General features: G+C 38.3%; 1 protein-coding gene across 5 annotated transcripts in view; it reads right to left on the bottom strand.

Moving 5' to 3' along the window:
- MCTP2 (multiple C2 and transmembrane domain containing 2) overlaps window positions 1-17,146 on the bottom strand; it is a 257,190-nt gene that overhangs the window by 147,600 nt on the left and 92,444 nt on the right. For all 5 annotated transcript variants that reach the window (XM_054451318.2, XM_054451314.2, XM_063652994.1 and 2 more), the window contains exons 5-7: window positions 3,193-3,335; window positions 2,338-2,414; window positions 1,689-1,800 (exon numbers count right to left, since the gene is read on the bottom strand). In XM_054451318.2, coding sequence (XP_054307293.1) covers window positions 1,689-1,800; window positions 2,338-2,414; window positions 3,193-3,335 — 332 coding nt within the window. The remainder of the gene's footprint in view (window positions 1-1,688; window positions 1,801-2,337; window positions 2,415-3,192; window positions 3,336-17,146) is intronic.

Genomic DNA, 17,146 nt, shown 5'->3' with positions numbered 1-17,146 from the left:
GAAGATAAATATATATGTGTGTGTGTATATATATGGGGATAAAAATACATTTGTGTGTATATATAATCAATATGTTATACACTAGGCTTCTGCCAGACAAAGACAAAAGAAAATAAGGAAGCACATGAGTGAGCGGACAGACATTCTGACAAAGTCTTCAGCATGGGAGGTGGGGAGTCAGAGGAAACCAGGCCTACACTAAGAGGAAACTATGGCTATTCTTAAGCCCTGAAAAGATAGTCTCTTTGAGATCTTTTACAAAAACAGCTCCCAGCTGTGTCTAGTATTAACTGTTCTGCAATTTGAAATAAAATTGAAACTAAAATGGCATTATGTTAAAACTCCAAATTTTGACAATATTAAATATCTTTTAAGTGCCAATATTATTGCTAAACATAATCTAATATGCTATTGAAAACTTCACAAAGGCAGTCATTTGAATATGCAGCTATTTTCATGGAGAAATCAACTACCTTTACAAACCCCACTTGAATATATAAGAAATTTTTTGACGATATCAGTTGGCAAGTTGTCAACCACGTGACAAATAACTATTTACATTGCATGCTATAACCTAGCCCCCAGCTCAAGTCACCGGTCACCTACTGTATCACTGACACTGAACCCAGAGTCATAGATGCAGCAGCAATGCTGTCAAGGTGAAGAAGAAGCTAAAGAAAATTCCTCCTTCTTTAGGTGGGATGAGAAAAAATACTTTTATTTTCAATATTAATTTAAGACATTTTAACATTAAAATATCTCTTTTATTGATGTCGCAAGTGTCAACAGTGCCACTTTTTAAAAAGAAGTAATAAAAGGAATTCAAATTAAAAATAGCAGATATTTAGTTGAATCTTTGAAAAGGTAATTGAAAAGTCACACTACAGTTTTCCTACTGCTTTAAGCTATCTTCTCTGAGTTTACTAGTAAATCAATCATGGTTTTCATCATAAAAAGCTACAACTAGAAGCATAAGTGATGTCAAAAGAAAAATATTCTCCTCACCCACCCCACTGCCTCAATTCAAGAAGCATTACTGGAGACCTAATTATAAATAGGCTTCATATTTTTATATTGGATTATAAACATGCTAAATTATAACACATCTTAAAAAGCAGGTACTTCAATTGGCTTTAAAAATACCTTTCAAATAAGTCATCATCAAAGATGCTTTTGTTTTAATATAGCCTTAGAATTATAAAATATAACCCCAAATAAAATAAGATTATGATTTGTATCCACATTTTTGCTCAAAAGAAGAGTCCCAATCATATTGTGACAAAGTCTAATGCTTCACTGATGTTACAGACATCTTTGATAGGTACTGTATCAACTAGAAATTTGCATGTACTAGACTAGAGAACATTAAAATTTGTATCGTTCCAAAAGAACTCCCAATGGAAAACTTGATAGTTAAAATTAAAAGAAGAAAGAAACCAAAATGCTGCAAATGTGTGCCTGATCATCTTAATAACACAAAAGAAATAATTCCTTAACAAATTTCCTTTCCGGTTCGTCGAAGAGCATTGTATTAAAAAACAGATATTTTAAGACTCCATAAAATGTTTCACCCCCCTAAAATAATTGCAAAAATATCAGTCATCTGCTAGCTATCAAGGGACAATTGCAATGAGCCATTTCAAAACAACAAAATGAGCGGTTTCAAAAGAATAGAAGGTCCCACTTACATGTCTCTTGAAATCACCCTGTTTTACCACTAGGTTCAAATTTAAGACGATCACTCCCATGTCATCTTCTAAACTGTTTGGATCTTCCAGTTTTAAAATATGTTCGGTTGTTCTACAAGCAAAAAGCAACGAATAATGCTACCACTTATTGACAGAACTGTATTGACCTACACGCATCAGGAGCTTATGGTAAAAGTCTCCTACCTCTGAATAAGAATTAGACACAATGTTAAGAAAGCACAAAATTTAGTGAAAATAAAACAGTTATATTCAGAGAAGAGAAACTGTTTGGCATTGTTTAATTCAACAGTTGGTTAACTGATCCCCCTCCCCTACCACTCAAATAAAATGTAAACACTTGTTTTAATTTTAAGTTATGTTAATGAAACTGAATATTAACAAATCAAAGTAGAAAATCCAATACTCACTTTAGAATGCATTATAAAATACTTAACACCTGACTAACATATTTGGCACCTGGAAAGCAAAAATCCTTAAAAATACACTGAGAGTTATAACACTTTAAAGCTCTCTTTCATTTGTTCAGATATGTTGTTTTTGTCATTTGACCTCAACAAGCACCATTTAACATTATCATAAGTTCCCTCTAAAATTCATCAATAACAATCAAAAAGTAAAAATACGGTACCTGTTAAGCTCAAGATCACTGAGAATGACAAATGCAGAACCCATGAAATCAGATGTGGTTAAATCTCGATCATATACCTACAAAGAGGACAGAGGTCAATTAACACATTATTATGGTAAACCAACCGAGTTTATCAAATTATTAACAAATGCAATAGGTTGGAAATTTTGAAATCAGTCTTTCAGATCTTGAAATACTTTGCATAGCATAGTTAAAGAAAAATTTAGTCAAGCCAATGCAGAGAACAAAATTATGCAATCTTGCTCATTTTGCCTACTATGATCAAAATAACAGCAACAATTTCTTTTAAGGCAGTATTTATATCCATTGAAATATTATGCACAATGGACCACTCTCTGTAGTTTAAATAGTCTGTCATTAAAATTTAGTATTTTCCACAGTGAGCAGATCTGCCAATTAAATAGAAATTTGCTAAATTTTCTATAGCAATCTCATCCTGCACTCAACTCATGCAGTTTTAACCCAGATGTTGTAGCAATTGATGCTTACAACTGGTGGCTTGAAGCTCTATTAAGTATAAAGATATTCCTAATGAGAAAGGCTTTAGTACTTGTCGCCACTGCAGTACCAGTAATAATTCTTCCACGTTTGGTAGATTGAAACACAATCAATGTAGATATTATTTTCACTCTAATTTTCACTGGAGTGTATCTCATTGATTGAAGAGAAACATACAGTTTCAACAAACAGTATAAGGAATTTTTTCTATATTATTATTTTTAATCTGTCCTAATAAAATAATTAATTTTGGTAAGTTCACGTCTAAGAGGACATGAGAAACTGCTGAGAAATGTTTTTAATAAAGGAGCAGATTTGAAAGCCATCTGTGATTACCTTCACACGTAGCTTTTGATCAAGGCTTTGGATTGGCAATACAACCATCTCATCCCATACTGGGTTCAAGTTCTTATATATGACTTTACTTTTGTACAGTGTCTTCCCATTCAGCTTAAATTTCACATAAGGATCACTTGTGCCTTTAAAAGAAAAAGAAAACAAGACAGAATTTTAAAACACATGTAAAAGCCTGGGACTTTCATTAAATAAAGATCCTTTCCCCACTCCCCAGGCTAATATCTCCCTGCACTGAGATTAAAGGGCTCGGAGATGGAGGACAGAGGGAGATATGAAACAATTTGGGGTAAACGAAAGATTCTTTTTTCCCTTTAGTGGTAGAATATAAATGGGCTCCTTGAGTAATTTTTATTTTGTTTCATTGTGCGTAGGTCACTCCTATACTACTCGCAAAAATTCAAGAAGTAAAATCTACCAGCGCAAGCTAACAGGGTCAGAAGTCTTAGGGAGAAGCCCACCCCCTCCTAGGAACTGCAGCAAGTCAGTGAAAAGTGAAAGAAATCAGTTTCAAACATTTAGCCAGATGGCTGATTCAACAGAATCCTATACTTGAAAATATAATCATAATAAATAAAATCTCTGGAATCACTGGCTCAAAAGATGGCACGATGGGGCTACAAGTGAAACTGGAGGCGTAGAGATTAAATTGACAAAGTTGCCATTCTTTGCTGCCTCCCCGCACCTGCACTAAAGCAGCCAACATTGTCTCAGCCAGGCCAGCTGAACTCCACATCAGCCAGGCCCTCAGCCGGCCTCAGCACTGACACTGCTGACCCGCCCGGCTCCTCCCTGGGAGCTTTGAAACAGATGCCAAAAGAAACGAATAATGTCCCTCCAGTCACTCTGCCCAAAGCAAAAAGAAGGGCTGATGGCAGACCCTCCTCCACACTTTTCAGATCAATGGAAGTAAAAAAAAAAAAAAAAAAAAAAAAAGCCTGCAAACATAATACATGAATTATATATTGTGCGTATGTTACATGCATGTGTGTCGCATGATACAATGCTTAGAATACACTTGTTCATTACTACCTAGTGAACGGTGGAAGAAGAAGGCACAAATGAATGAGCAATCAATGAGGAGATAAATGAAGGCCAGCTGATAACGCTACAAAGAAAGAAAATCTAATTTGGGGAGTTATGATACTATAGTGAATTTTGAAACACGGCACAGTGAATAAGCATACAAAGACCAACAGCCCGGTCTGTTCACTGATATCTCCCCTGTGCCTTGGACAGTACCCAAGATAGGCCCCCAGAATATTTATTGAGATGAATTGCTGATAGCAACATCAAGCCAATATAGTCTAGGACTATTATATCAAAAATTAATTAGGCTACTGTATCACAACATTTATCAAATCATTACTATCCATCATGCATTACTTCAATCTTTCATTTTTTCAGCTGCTTTTAATATTTCTATTTAGCTCCAGTACTAAAAATTACTGAAAATGGAATGCACTACATTTCCCAGCTATTTGAACTGAAATTAACATCGCTACGAAGTAAAATAGCAGCCATGATTTAAAAGCCTTACTAGATTAAGTAAGGCATGATTCTGAGAAGTCAGCCTTCCAGTATTGCAAGCGTACTGACTTTAAACAAAAATTAAATAAGCTGCAAATAGATACATATACATAGTCAAATCTCACATTTTAAGTTTGAGACATAGGAATAGAAGCCCATTAGTCTTTATTTTAAACTTGGGCATGCTCACGCGTGTGCATGCGCGCGCACACACACACACACACACACGCCGTGTTCAGGGGCAGTTCTGAGAACAGTAAAAGTGAATGCATTCACAGCCATTCAGTGAAATGCTCACTAGTGAGAGTACAATCACCCACCCCCTCCCTCCTACAGCAGAAGAGAACACTTCTGGCGAGGCAGACTTTAACAATCATTCTGATATATATATATATAAAAGTGGGGGAAAACTATAATAAAAAGAGGCCTTTAATTAAATGAAATTGCCACTCTGGGATCAGGCCTTCATGCTTGTCAGCGTACTCTCAAAATAAACATCTCAAAACCAGGCCTCAGTGGTGTCAGTTTCTCACAGGCAAGGCATACTGGGTAATCCCCAGGCATCTTGACAGCTACATAATGTTCAAACTGTTTCATGGGTGAATGGCGGCAGTTGCGTGAAAGAAAATATTAATGTCTGGAATTAATAGAAAAAGGGACCGGGGTTTACAAAGCCAAACAAGGAAAGAGGGTGTCAAGTTAGTGCTGCGTTAATTGTTAGGGAAAATTTGAGAGAAGGGGGAGCACATTGTGATTTTCTCTCTGAGCCTAAGTGCCTCACTGTCAGGGAAGTGACATCTCAACTAGGCAGCTTCTGAAAAGGGGTCGGCCACTCAGGAATGCAACTCCCCGATTATACAAATGATGAGATGACACCTGAATGGGTGGACTTTAACCTTGTTCACTGGGAGCTTCAGACACAATGAGGCTCTTGTGGTAGTGTGGTACTCGGCGAGGAGAATGAAGACAGGAGTCCAGAGACGGTGCCTCCATTCTGGGGCCGTCACCAATTTTGCCATGTGGACCTGATGGAGTCCCTCAGCCTCAGACGTAGACTATCAAGATGTTAAGCATTCATGGCCCGAGTGTCCTGCTCCATTCCAAACACACAGCAGTACATATATACATATATATATACACACACACACAAACACACACACATATATATGCACATATACACACACACACATATGCACATATATACACACACACATATATATGCATATATATACACACACATATATATGCACATATATACACACACATATATGCACATATACACACGCACATATATATGCACATATATATACACACACGCACATATATATGCACATATATATATATATATATACATATATGCTAAGCAAAACTAACAGCCAGTCATCAGTCCTCTAAAAATGTTACACCCACTTCCCTTCCTAACGACCACATGTGACAGCCCTTGTTTCTACTCCTGCCCACTGACACTACGGGTCACTATGTCTCCCTCGATGCTGCATCTGTCAGGCATGCTAATGTGCCACAAACAGCTTCCGGCCATTTCTGAGCGTGGCTCTATGCTGAGCACTCCAGGAGGTTACATGGTGCATCCATCCCAGATCCTGCTCTTCTTCACCTAAGGGGCAGCAGGCAACCCAGTAATATAACACAAAGTCCAAGAAGGAAGTGTCCCAACAGATGTGAACCTGGGAATGAAGATGGCTCATAGGTGGGAAAGATTAGTTCTAGCTGGAGTACCAGTGGAGGCTGTAATAAAGAAGACAGGAGTTGAAACATGGGTGGATCAGAACAGGCAGAGAAGGAAGTCATTCCGGTAGGAGGCATCTGCTCTAAAAGCGAAGGAGGGAAGGAGACTCAAAATGACTAGAGCGGTGTCGTGCCGAGCATGCATTTCAATCTATCCAGAGATTAAGGGAAGAACATATAATGAGAAATAAAGTTGTAAAAAACAGATGAGTCAGAGGCCCAAGTAGCCTACAAAAGCAAAATAAGGAGTTTAGTTTATAATCTGTAAGAAATACAGGTGTTTTTCCTCTTCTCCTTTTTTTAATTTTTAAGAAAATACATGCACACAACTCTAAAACAGATGAAAAGTAAAATCTCTACTCTAGTACTCTTCGCGCATTCTTATTTGTCTAATATACCCACCATAAATAGTTTCTTGGGCATTTTACAGGAAACAAAATAGAATTGTTTTTAGTGGACTCACACTTTCACAATTAACATTCCTTGGAGCTCTGCTCATACCAGCAATGTAGATCAACTGTTTTTTAAAAAACTAACTGAATATATTTTCATTGCATTGTGTTAGTTTATGTAACTAGTTACTAAATAATGGATAGTAATATCTTTTCCAATTTTATTAACTAGTACAAACAATACTACAATAGGCATCCTTCTATAATTATCTTGGAGTCGGTAAGTGATTATATGCAGAGGAAAATTTTAACAATGAAACTGCTGGAGAAATGAATATGAAGGGCCCATGGTTTTGTCTTTTGCTTATGGATTTAAATGAGCCCCTTTATTATGGAAATCAATCAGCCACTGACTATAAGTCTTGTCAGAATTTGTTTAGACTTACGTTATTTCTGACAATAAGTGATTTTCATTTTTATTTCATCAAATTTACCTAAGTTGTATTTATGGCTTCGTAGTTTAACATCCTGTTTAGAAGCAATGTTGTACAAAATTTTAAATTAATTCAGCTATGTTTTCTTCCACTGATTTTGTATTCTTTCTTTCTTTCTTTTTTTTAACACCACTTAAGCCTTTGGCTCGTCTGGAATTATTTTAATACGAAGAGGGAAGGAAATTCAGGTTCACTCACGAGCAGCAGGGTAAAGTGTTCAGAGCCAAGGTTTAGAAATATAAATCTGACAGCAGCTTATAATTTAGAATAAAGAAGAAAGAGGGTAAAGCTAGGAAACCTGGTAGCTGAGAAAATATAGCAACAGAGAGTTGAGGACTGAGGAGAAAGCTGGGACCAGACCACAAGAAGGGCCTACTCAAGGTTTCGGAAAGTCCCCTAAAAACCACTTCCATAGAACTTCATGGGAGGGGCACTCCACGGACGGGAAAGGGTATGTGATCTAAACCATTTAGAAAAGCTGCTTACTATTTCCTAGCCTAGAACTTTCATAATATAGAGTAAAATACTAAACTATGTTAAGAAATGCAGTACAGACAAATAACAGGCTGGATACATGGCTCACGCCTATAATCTCCGCACTTTGAGAGGCCAAGGCAGGAGGATCACTTGAAGCCAGGAGTTTGAGACCAGCCTGAGTGACAAAGTGAGACCCCATCTCCACCGGAAAAAAAAAAAGTTTCAAAAAATTAGTTGGTTGTGGTTGCATGTGCCTGTGGTCCTATCCACTCAGAAAGCTGAAGCAGGAGAATTGCTAGAGCCCAAGATTTAGAGTTTACCGTGAGCTAGGATTATGCCACTGCACTATAACCTGGCTAACAGAGCAAGACCCTGTCTCTCTAAACAAAATCAAAAAACACCTTAAACTTTTCTACTCCATATTTTACAAATGTATTTAAATATAGAAAACATTATTTGGACCACCTATATTATTAAATTTCTCCAAATCAAAGCTCCTTTGGAAGGTAAGATTAATGCCCAGAGGTGCCTAATATGTCTGGTAGATGGATTATACTTATGTGATGAATGAATGAAGTTAGATGTGATGAATTTTGAAGTTAGATGTACATGGTGAATTAAAGTCTCAGACCTTCCTTTTACTAACTATATAACTTTGGGCCATTTACTCAGCTTCCTTATGCTGTAATATCTTCACTTGTGAGATGGAAAACAATCAACTTCAAGGGATCATTTTGAGAACTGAATGATCCAATATACTTCAATGATAGCAGGCTTCGGCCATTTGCTGAAAATGCCTGACAAATGCTATTTTTAGTATCACTACTGAAGTTATAAAGGGGAAGAGTGTATGACAATGCATGTAGCAGTAATTAAATATTCATTTATTTTACTTTAATTTTCCAAGTTAATGTACACTAATTTGTTTCTATAGTATTTCTTCTATTGCCACCTCTAAAGGTGTGAAATTTATATCATCTTCTCTTAAGTTTGATAGAAAATTCCTTATCTTACTTACTTCTTGCAGGGATTCTGTGTGATCTGGGAACATTTCTATAAAATAACCTGAGCTGTCCTAGAAGGAAAGAGCTGTATAAAAACTAAAAATCACTGAGTCCTCATAAGGACTGGCTGCTTCCTTACCTACTGTTGTATTCACTGAGGATTTCAGAGCACTTTGGAGATACAATTGATAAAAATAACAGGCAGTTCAGTAAGGACCCATGGCAACTCAAGTCTATCATCAGGAAAGAGTCACCAAGAACTATAGAATTTGAAGATTCTGTTCTCCCCTTGATTTTACTTATCATTTTTAGGAACTCTTACCACCTTGAGAGTGCTGTTGAAGAACATGGCTGGTACCAATACAAATGGTGAATAGAAACAGTCAATATCACATTGAAGGTCTCAAGAACAATTGTTAATATGCAAATAAAACGAACCTATAATGCAGCTCTAATTACAAACAACTTCTCTTTGCTTTTTTTTGATATAACTCATGGCAATGGTTTAAAAAAAAAGTTTTTAAAAAAGAAAAAATATTCCCATCTAGAAAAGCTTAATAAGCTGATATGTACTTCGAATTTATATGCTTAAATGTACACTTATCACAAAAAGGGATCAGTCTTTATACAGTATTATTTACCTGCTTTCTTCAATTAATAAGACATCAGAATTCTTATATGCCTTGATCCAAGACGGAGACTTGCTCTGTCCCTCAGGCTGGAGTGTAGTGGCATGATCCGGCTCACTGCAACCTACTCCACCTTCTGGGTTCAAGCAATTCTCCCGCCTCAGACTCACAAGTAGCTGGGATTACAGATGCCCGCCACCAGGCCCGGCTAATTTTTGTATTTTCAATAGAGCCGAGGTTTCACCACATTGGTCAGGCTGGTCTCGGATTCCTGACCTCGCGATCTGCCTGCCTCAGCATCCCAAAGTGCTGGGATTACAGGCATGTGATTTAAATATAAAACCACGCCTGGCCCATAAATATATTTCTATGACTCAGTTTAATGTTCACTTTATGTGTATGTCTGTGCATATATATTTATAAACTTAGCATGTAACGTTTTTTAAAAACTAGCATTCCTAATTTGGACTAAAAATCCACTGTGTTGAATACAAAAGCATTATTTGTAGGAAAAGCTTACTTATTTGCTATCAGCAAAGCATGTTTGCCAAGTTATAAAATTTAGCCATGCAATTTATCCAAAAGAAATGTTGTCTTTAGCTTGAAAAATTTTCTAATCAAATGTATTTCCCAAAGTAGTTGTTTGCTCATGAAAGGAAATTATCACCATATTTTTACACTAAGCTCACATTTTCGAATATCTGATAACTTTCTTTGGGAGAGCTTAAGATTTCAAATTCAAGTCAACAATTATTTACTAGCTCTTTAGGGACACTGAGCTACATATATAAAACTCTAATGACAAAAATAGTATTTGGAAACATATAAAAAGTAATATTTTAAATTTTTTATCTAGTAGGGTAAGAGTAATAAGTGACTATTCTATTTACACACATACATTTATAGTCTTCTGAATATATACACATATTTAGGATCTTCTCTTTTTATTGGGAAAAGAATCAGGCCTGAGCTTCTTTCAGATGGAATCTGTAAGTTCTGACTTTGACGCCGGAAAAAATAAAAATAAAAAAGTTGTTTCTAAGTTTTGAACACGTGCTGCTGGCCTCTTACAGTAGAGCTGAGCTACTCAGCTCTAGTGCGGCACTTTTAATTGACCTCTTCAGAAACCCTAATGGACATTATGGAAATTTACAGGACATTTTTCCTCAGCCATTTGAGAAAGGAACTTCTCCCGTGCAGAGAAAAATCTATATTACTTCAGATAGTGGTAGATTCAAAGCTAGCAGAATTCCAAGCCAGTGGTTTTATCCAGCAAAATAAACAGAACGTGCACATTCCCAGGCTTTTCATGGCCCATCTTTCTTTTGCAGATAAGGGCCGCATGCTTCTCACAGCTGTTTTTGATACCAACCACAGAACAGTTTCTTCCCCAGTCTTCTACTGGCTTTCCTGTCCGTGTTTTGCCATTTAGCACACTCTGATTGAACTATTCCTGAACTTCTCTCCCAAATACAATCGACTTCCTTCCTCTAAATGGACCTGCCATGTATAACATTTCATTGGCTCCTCGGGCAAGGTCTGCCCATGGACAGACCCTGAGATGTAATAGCTCCAAGCAATTTACCAAAGTCCAATTTACTGGAAGAATTTCCAACAACCAATATACAGTGAAATCAATGACCTGAAATTTTCAATGTTACTAAAACTTGTTTAACTATTTATAAAGTTTATAGCAACTCATAGAGGATAAACAATGAGACATAAGGCAGGTCTAGGGAACTGGGGAAGGAGGTCCTCCTTGGTCTTCGGATTCTTCCCTGCACCACGGCCCCCCTGAACTTCCTCAGCCCCACCCCATACCATCCCAGACCTCCTTATACCTCCCCTGCCTTCTCCTACTCTCAGTCCCTCCCCCACCTCTTCCCCTAACATCTTGTCTTTTTTTGTCCTTACACTTCCCCTTTGTGGGTCTGCAGCTTAAGTTATGATATATTCAGTCTCTTCTCTCATTTATTGTTTTGGCTTGACACAAATTAAATATTGTTTAAAATGCTCTTTTGGCTTTGTCTTTATAACCCGTCAACTAAGATGACCCAGAGACCTTCAAAAGCTATTTTTAAAAGTCCCCATCCAATATTTTATGAATATCAATAGCTATAATTTTATAAATAGAAGAAGAAAAACATTGTCAATATATTAACATGATGAATTCAGTAATTTCAGTGAATTGGTCATTTGGTTGAATAGATGATTGAACTAATTGGCTTTTGGCAAAGTGGTCATTGAAAACATATGCTGGGCTGGGCGTGGTGACTCATGCCTGTAATCCCAGCACTTTGGGAGGCTGAGGGAGGCGGATTGCTTGAGCTCAGGAATTCAAGACAAGCCTGGGCAACATGGCAAAATCCCACCTCTACAAAAAATACAGAAATTAGCCAAACATGGTGGTGCTCAGCTTTTGTCCCAGCTACTTGGGAGGCTAAAGTGGGAGGACTACTTGAGCCTGGGAGGCAGAGGTTGCAGTGAGCCAAGATTGTACCACCGCACTCCAGCCTGGGCAACAGAGTGAGACTCTGTCTCAAAACAAACAAACAAACAAACACTCCCATATATCTCATCTCTATTCTTGGTCACCCCAATAAGGGTGTGAACTTCAGCTTAGAAACCTCATACATGGTTGTCCCTGTAACACCAAAAAATGAGGGCCCCGTGTAAAGTTAGAAGAAGGCAATGACAACATAGAAAAAAGGGAGAGGAGAGGCAGCAGCTAGAATACTTCAATAAAAAGAGACTAGAAAGGTTTAGAGGAGAAAAAAAAACAAGAAAGGAGTAAGCCAGAGAATCAATGAATACAGTTGCCTAGAATCTTTATAAAGGGTGAAATCTACAAGACCTATATGCATATTGGTAATCTGTGTTCCAGAAATCCATGATTACCAAAGCATACATGATTATTGATACTCTCGCATTCTCTTTCTTATTAAAAATTACTAAAAACAATCCCCCACCCAAGGTACTATTTAAGCACAAATCTAAGTCTAAGAAAATGGACACCAGCCTTTATAGAAAAAAATAGAACAGGACCAAAATTCAAGAATAACATTAACATGGGAATGATCTCCTTTAATCCTACAAAAGGAGATAGACATGCTTTACACTGCTTCTTTAAGGATGAGGAATACTTTTCAGCCTTATAAAAGGAGATCCTGCCATTTGCAATGACATGAATAAACCTGGAGGACATTATGCTAAGTGAAATAAGCCAGGCATAGAAAAAACATGCCACGTGGTCTTCTTTCATATGCGGCATCTAAAAAGAAACCAAATACACACAAACAAAAAGGAGAAGACTTTTTTCCAAGTGAAGGGGAGCAAAGAAATAGGGTGAAGTAGGTCAAAGGCACTGAGGTGCAGTTATGTAAGATGAGTAAGTCTGGAGACCTATCATATGATGAGGACTCCAGTTAATGGAAGGGTAGTGTATATTAAAAATGTATTAAGAGAATAGATTTTAAGTGCTCTTACCACACACAAAAAAAGCAACTATGTGATGATGGATATGTTAATTGGCTTCACTGTAGGAAGCATTTCACTGTGTGATATGGTTTGGATGTGTGTCCCCATCCACGCCTCATATTGAGATGTAATCCCTAATGTTGGAGGTAGGGCCTAGTGGGAGGTCATCTGGTCATGGTGGTGGATTTGTTATTCTTGAGACTCTCTCTATGTAACAAATTGCCTTGAATCTCAGTAGCAACCACGTGTTCATGAATTCTGGGAGTGTAAGTTTGGACAAAGCCCAATGGAGATGGCCTGTTTTGCTGCACACTGTCTGGGGCTTCACCTGGGACAGGTGAATGGCTCTGCTTCATCACTCTTGGTTCTGTCTTCATGACAGTGAGCGAATTCTCAAGAGATCTGATTGTTTAAGAGTGGGTGGCACCTCCCTGCTCTCTCTCTCTCGCTCCTGCTCTGGCCATGTGACATGCTTGCTCCCTGGAAGCCATGATTGTAAGCTCCTCAGAAGCCAGCATCATGCTTCCCGTACAGCCTGTGGAACCATGAGCCAATTAAGGCTCTTTATCTTTATAAATTATCCAGTCTCAGGTATTTACAGCAATGCAAGAACAGACTACTAATACACTATATATATCAAAACATCATGTTGTGCCTTAAATATATGTAATAAAAAAATTTTTTAAAGGATGAGGAAAGTTAGAAAGTTCAGAGCTGAGCCTTGAACCCAGATTGTTTTCACTCTAAAGGCTGCAGAACTACAGTAATTTTATAAAATAGCCCCCAAATTCTGTGGTACTTAATAAAAAAGTAGGGTATCTGTCCCCACTCCTCTTGAATTGGGTGACTGCTTCAACCATTGTGGTGCAGTGTTCCTTCCAAGGCTGCATCATAAAAGGTGATGCAGCTTCTGCCTTGCGCTGGGACCCTTGTGCCTGGAGCCCTGAGCTTCTACATAAAAAGCTTAATGACTCTGAAGCTGCCATGTCATGAGGAAGACATGCTGCATGGAGAGGCCTCATGTGGAACCATCTTCATCTTCCAGACACCTGATTCCACACACACAATATGGGAATCAAGAGACCTTCAAGTCTTCCTAAGATAGGTCCCCAATAGTCACGTCCTCCCAACCTTCAAGTCTTCCCAGGTGAAGCCCCAGACAGTGTGCAGCAAAAACAGGCCATCTCCATTGGGCTTTGTCCAAACTTACACTCCCAGAATTCATGAACATGTGGTTGCTACTGAGATTCAAGGCAATTTGTTACATAGAGAGAGTCTCAAGAATAACAACCTTCACCATGACAGGCCACATTCCCTGCCTCAAACTCAGCAAGGCGTGATGGTGTGATAGGACTAACTGTTGCTGAAATCAAAACTCAGCCATGAGTAAATCACAGATATGTGGGAATACACAAACACACATCAACGTGCGCAAAGGCAGAATATCTCTTACCAACTTTACAGACAATGAAACAAATACATTAAAAGAGTGACTTGAAACACAGCAAGTATCATTGTGGTATAGAAATAAACACTTGATAGGCCGGGCGCGGTGGCTCACACCTGGAATCCCAGCACTTTGGGAGGCCAAGGCGGGTGGATCACGAGGTCAGGAGATCGAGACAATCCTGGCTAACACGGTGACACCCCATCTCTACTAAAAATACAAAAAATTAGCCGGGCGTGGTGGCGGGCACCTGTAGTCCCAGCTACTCATGAGGCTGAGGCAGGAGAATGGTATGAACCCGGGAGGCGGAGCTTGCAGTGAGCAGAGATCGCGCCACTGCATTCCAGCCTGGGCGACAGAGCGAGACTCCATCTCAAAAAAAAAAAAAAAAAAGAAAGAAACACTTGATAAAAACCCCTCCCTCAGGAGAAGCCCCAATCAAGCAAATAGAAGACATGCTACATTTAATTCAAGCCAATGATGTTTGGTTGGGTGTAAGGCAATTTTCTTACACGCAGCAGGAATAGAAAACATCCCAATTTTGCTCCAAGGTACCTCATAGGAATTGAGATGGGGTTCCACAGAAACAGATAAACTGACTCTATAAAGCAGCAAAGCATCAGGACATTCTGATCAATCCACAAGTCTGCACAGAGTTCCAAAACAAAACCATACAGCAAAAATCTTCAGAGGAAAGGGTTCAGTTGTGGGAATACATTAAAGACTGTTGGGACAAACATGTCCGGTGATGATCTGTACCAAGCGGCAAAGGAATAAACAGAAACCCATTTTAAAACTCAGCTCTAATCAGTTACTGCAGGACATCCGCAAGCTACCAAAACTCAAAGAGTGAAGGAAAACCACTCCTGTGTTACAGAATGGGTGTCTGCATCTTTGAAAGGTTCACATTTCCTCTTGAATGACAATTTTTCTGATACACTGGCCCAGATGTGGCCAATGATCTCATGCCATCTGGTGTTCAGAGAAGGTACTCCAATGAGAAGCAAACCCCAAATGTTGCAACATAAAAAGGACTGAATTTTCAATACAATAAAACTCTGGTGTGGAGCTGATGCCAAACAATAGAACAACATCAATAGGAATCAAAGAGAAATTGTTGAAGCAGACTCCAATATGTGTTGCAATTTAATGTATACTTAAAAAGTGACCGTCACATCATTACGAAAACAAATATTTAGTCCTAGTTAGATAGCCACTTGGTTCAAGTAAAACTAAGTTCCTACTCTGGGCCAGAAACTAAGTAAACTTGACACAGATCAAACAAATAAATGAAAAAATGTAAAACTAGATAGAAAAGAGAATAAATGTAGGTGAATGTGTGTCTCTCAAGAAGCTTTCTAGATAAAAAATGAAGACACTTTCCAGAAAAGAAGCATAAGATTAAAAATATTTTTGCAACAAAAACTTTATAAACAAAATCTAAAGGCAAGTGACAAATTAAAAAAATGCATGTGAACATGCCCAGGAGACAGAATGAGCAACAGTGATGCATGGAACAGACTATGCAGAGAAGCAAATATCTCATTAACCAAATATATTTAAAGGTCCAAATTGATGAAAACAATTTAAAGAAAAAAACAAGACAACACTTTCCTTCTATCAAATTAACAAAGATATGGCTGGGCACGGTGGCTAATGCCTGTAATCCCAGCACTTTGGGAGGCCAAGGTAGGGGGATCACCCGAGGTCAAGAGTTCGAGACCAGCCTGGCCAACAGGGTGAAACGCCATCTCTACTAAAAACACAAAAATTAGCTGGGTGTGGTGGCACATGCCTGTAATCCCAGCTACTCAGAAGGCTGAGGCAGGAGAATTGCTTGAACCTGGGAGGCAGAAGTTGCAGTAAGCTGAGATCATGCCACTGCACTCCAGCCTGGGCGACAGAGCGAGACACAGTCTCAAAAAAAAAAAAGTAACAACAATATTCCACATAACAAGGTAGGTGAGAAACAAAAAGTGGCCCACTTTCACACACCTGTAGGTCAACAAAATAGGTCTTTCTCAAGAGTAAACTGGCAATTTTGTAATGAGAATCTTGAAATGCTCAGATCATATAACAGAAAAAATGCAATCCACCTGAATAAATAACTCACTTGCAAATATATGAAAAAGTAAGTTATACACACAGATTTAGGCATAAGAACGTTTGTTGTGGCATTATTCCTAATGTTAAAAATTTTGAACAAACTTAATTTGGAATGTTGATTGAACAAAGTATGGTGCCCTAAGCTTTTAATTTCTTCTCCAAAATAAAGTTTTTATAATACAGAGAAAAATGTGTAGAGAGAAAACAGGTAATCAAACATTTAAAAGCCACACTCTCTTTCATTTTAGGAAGAAAAATAGATTTAAAAAATTGGGGCGGGCTAGCCACGGTGGCTTATGCCTGTAATCCCAGCACTTTGGGAGGCTGAGGCAGGCAGATCACAAGGTCAGCAGATCGAGACCATCCTGGCCAACATGGTGAAACCCCATCACTACTAAAAATACAAAAATTAGCTGGGCATGGTGGCGCATGCCTGTAATCCCAGCTACTCGGGAGGCTGATACAGGAGAATCACTTGAACCAGGGAGTCAGAGGTTGCAGTGAGCCAAGATCGCGCCACTGTACTCCAGCCTGGCGACAGACCAAGAATCCATCTCAAAAAAAAAAAAACGGAGCGATGGAGTAGAGTAGGTTCAGAATTTCGGTAAGGCCTAGTGGTATGCCTTCATCAACA

Source organism: Pongo pygmaeus, chromosome 16 (genome assembly GCF_028885625.2).
Source record: "Pongo pygmaeus isolate AG05252 chromosome 16, NHGRI_mPonPyg2-v2.0_pri, whole genome shotgun sequence".
Taxonomy (NCBI): domain Eukaryota; kingdom Metazoa; phylum Chordata; class Mammalia; order Primates; family Hominidae; genus Pongo; species Pongo pygmaeus.
Note: the sequence above shows the minus strand (reverse complement) of the source record. Positions and strands in the feature narration are given on the sequence as shown.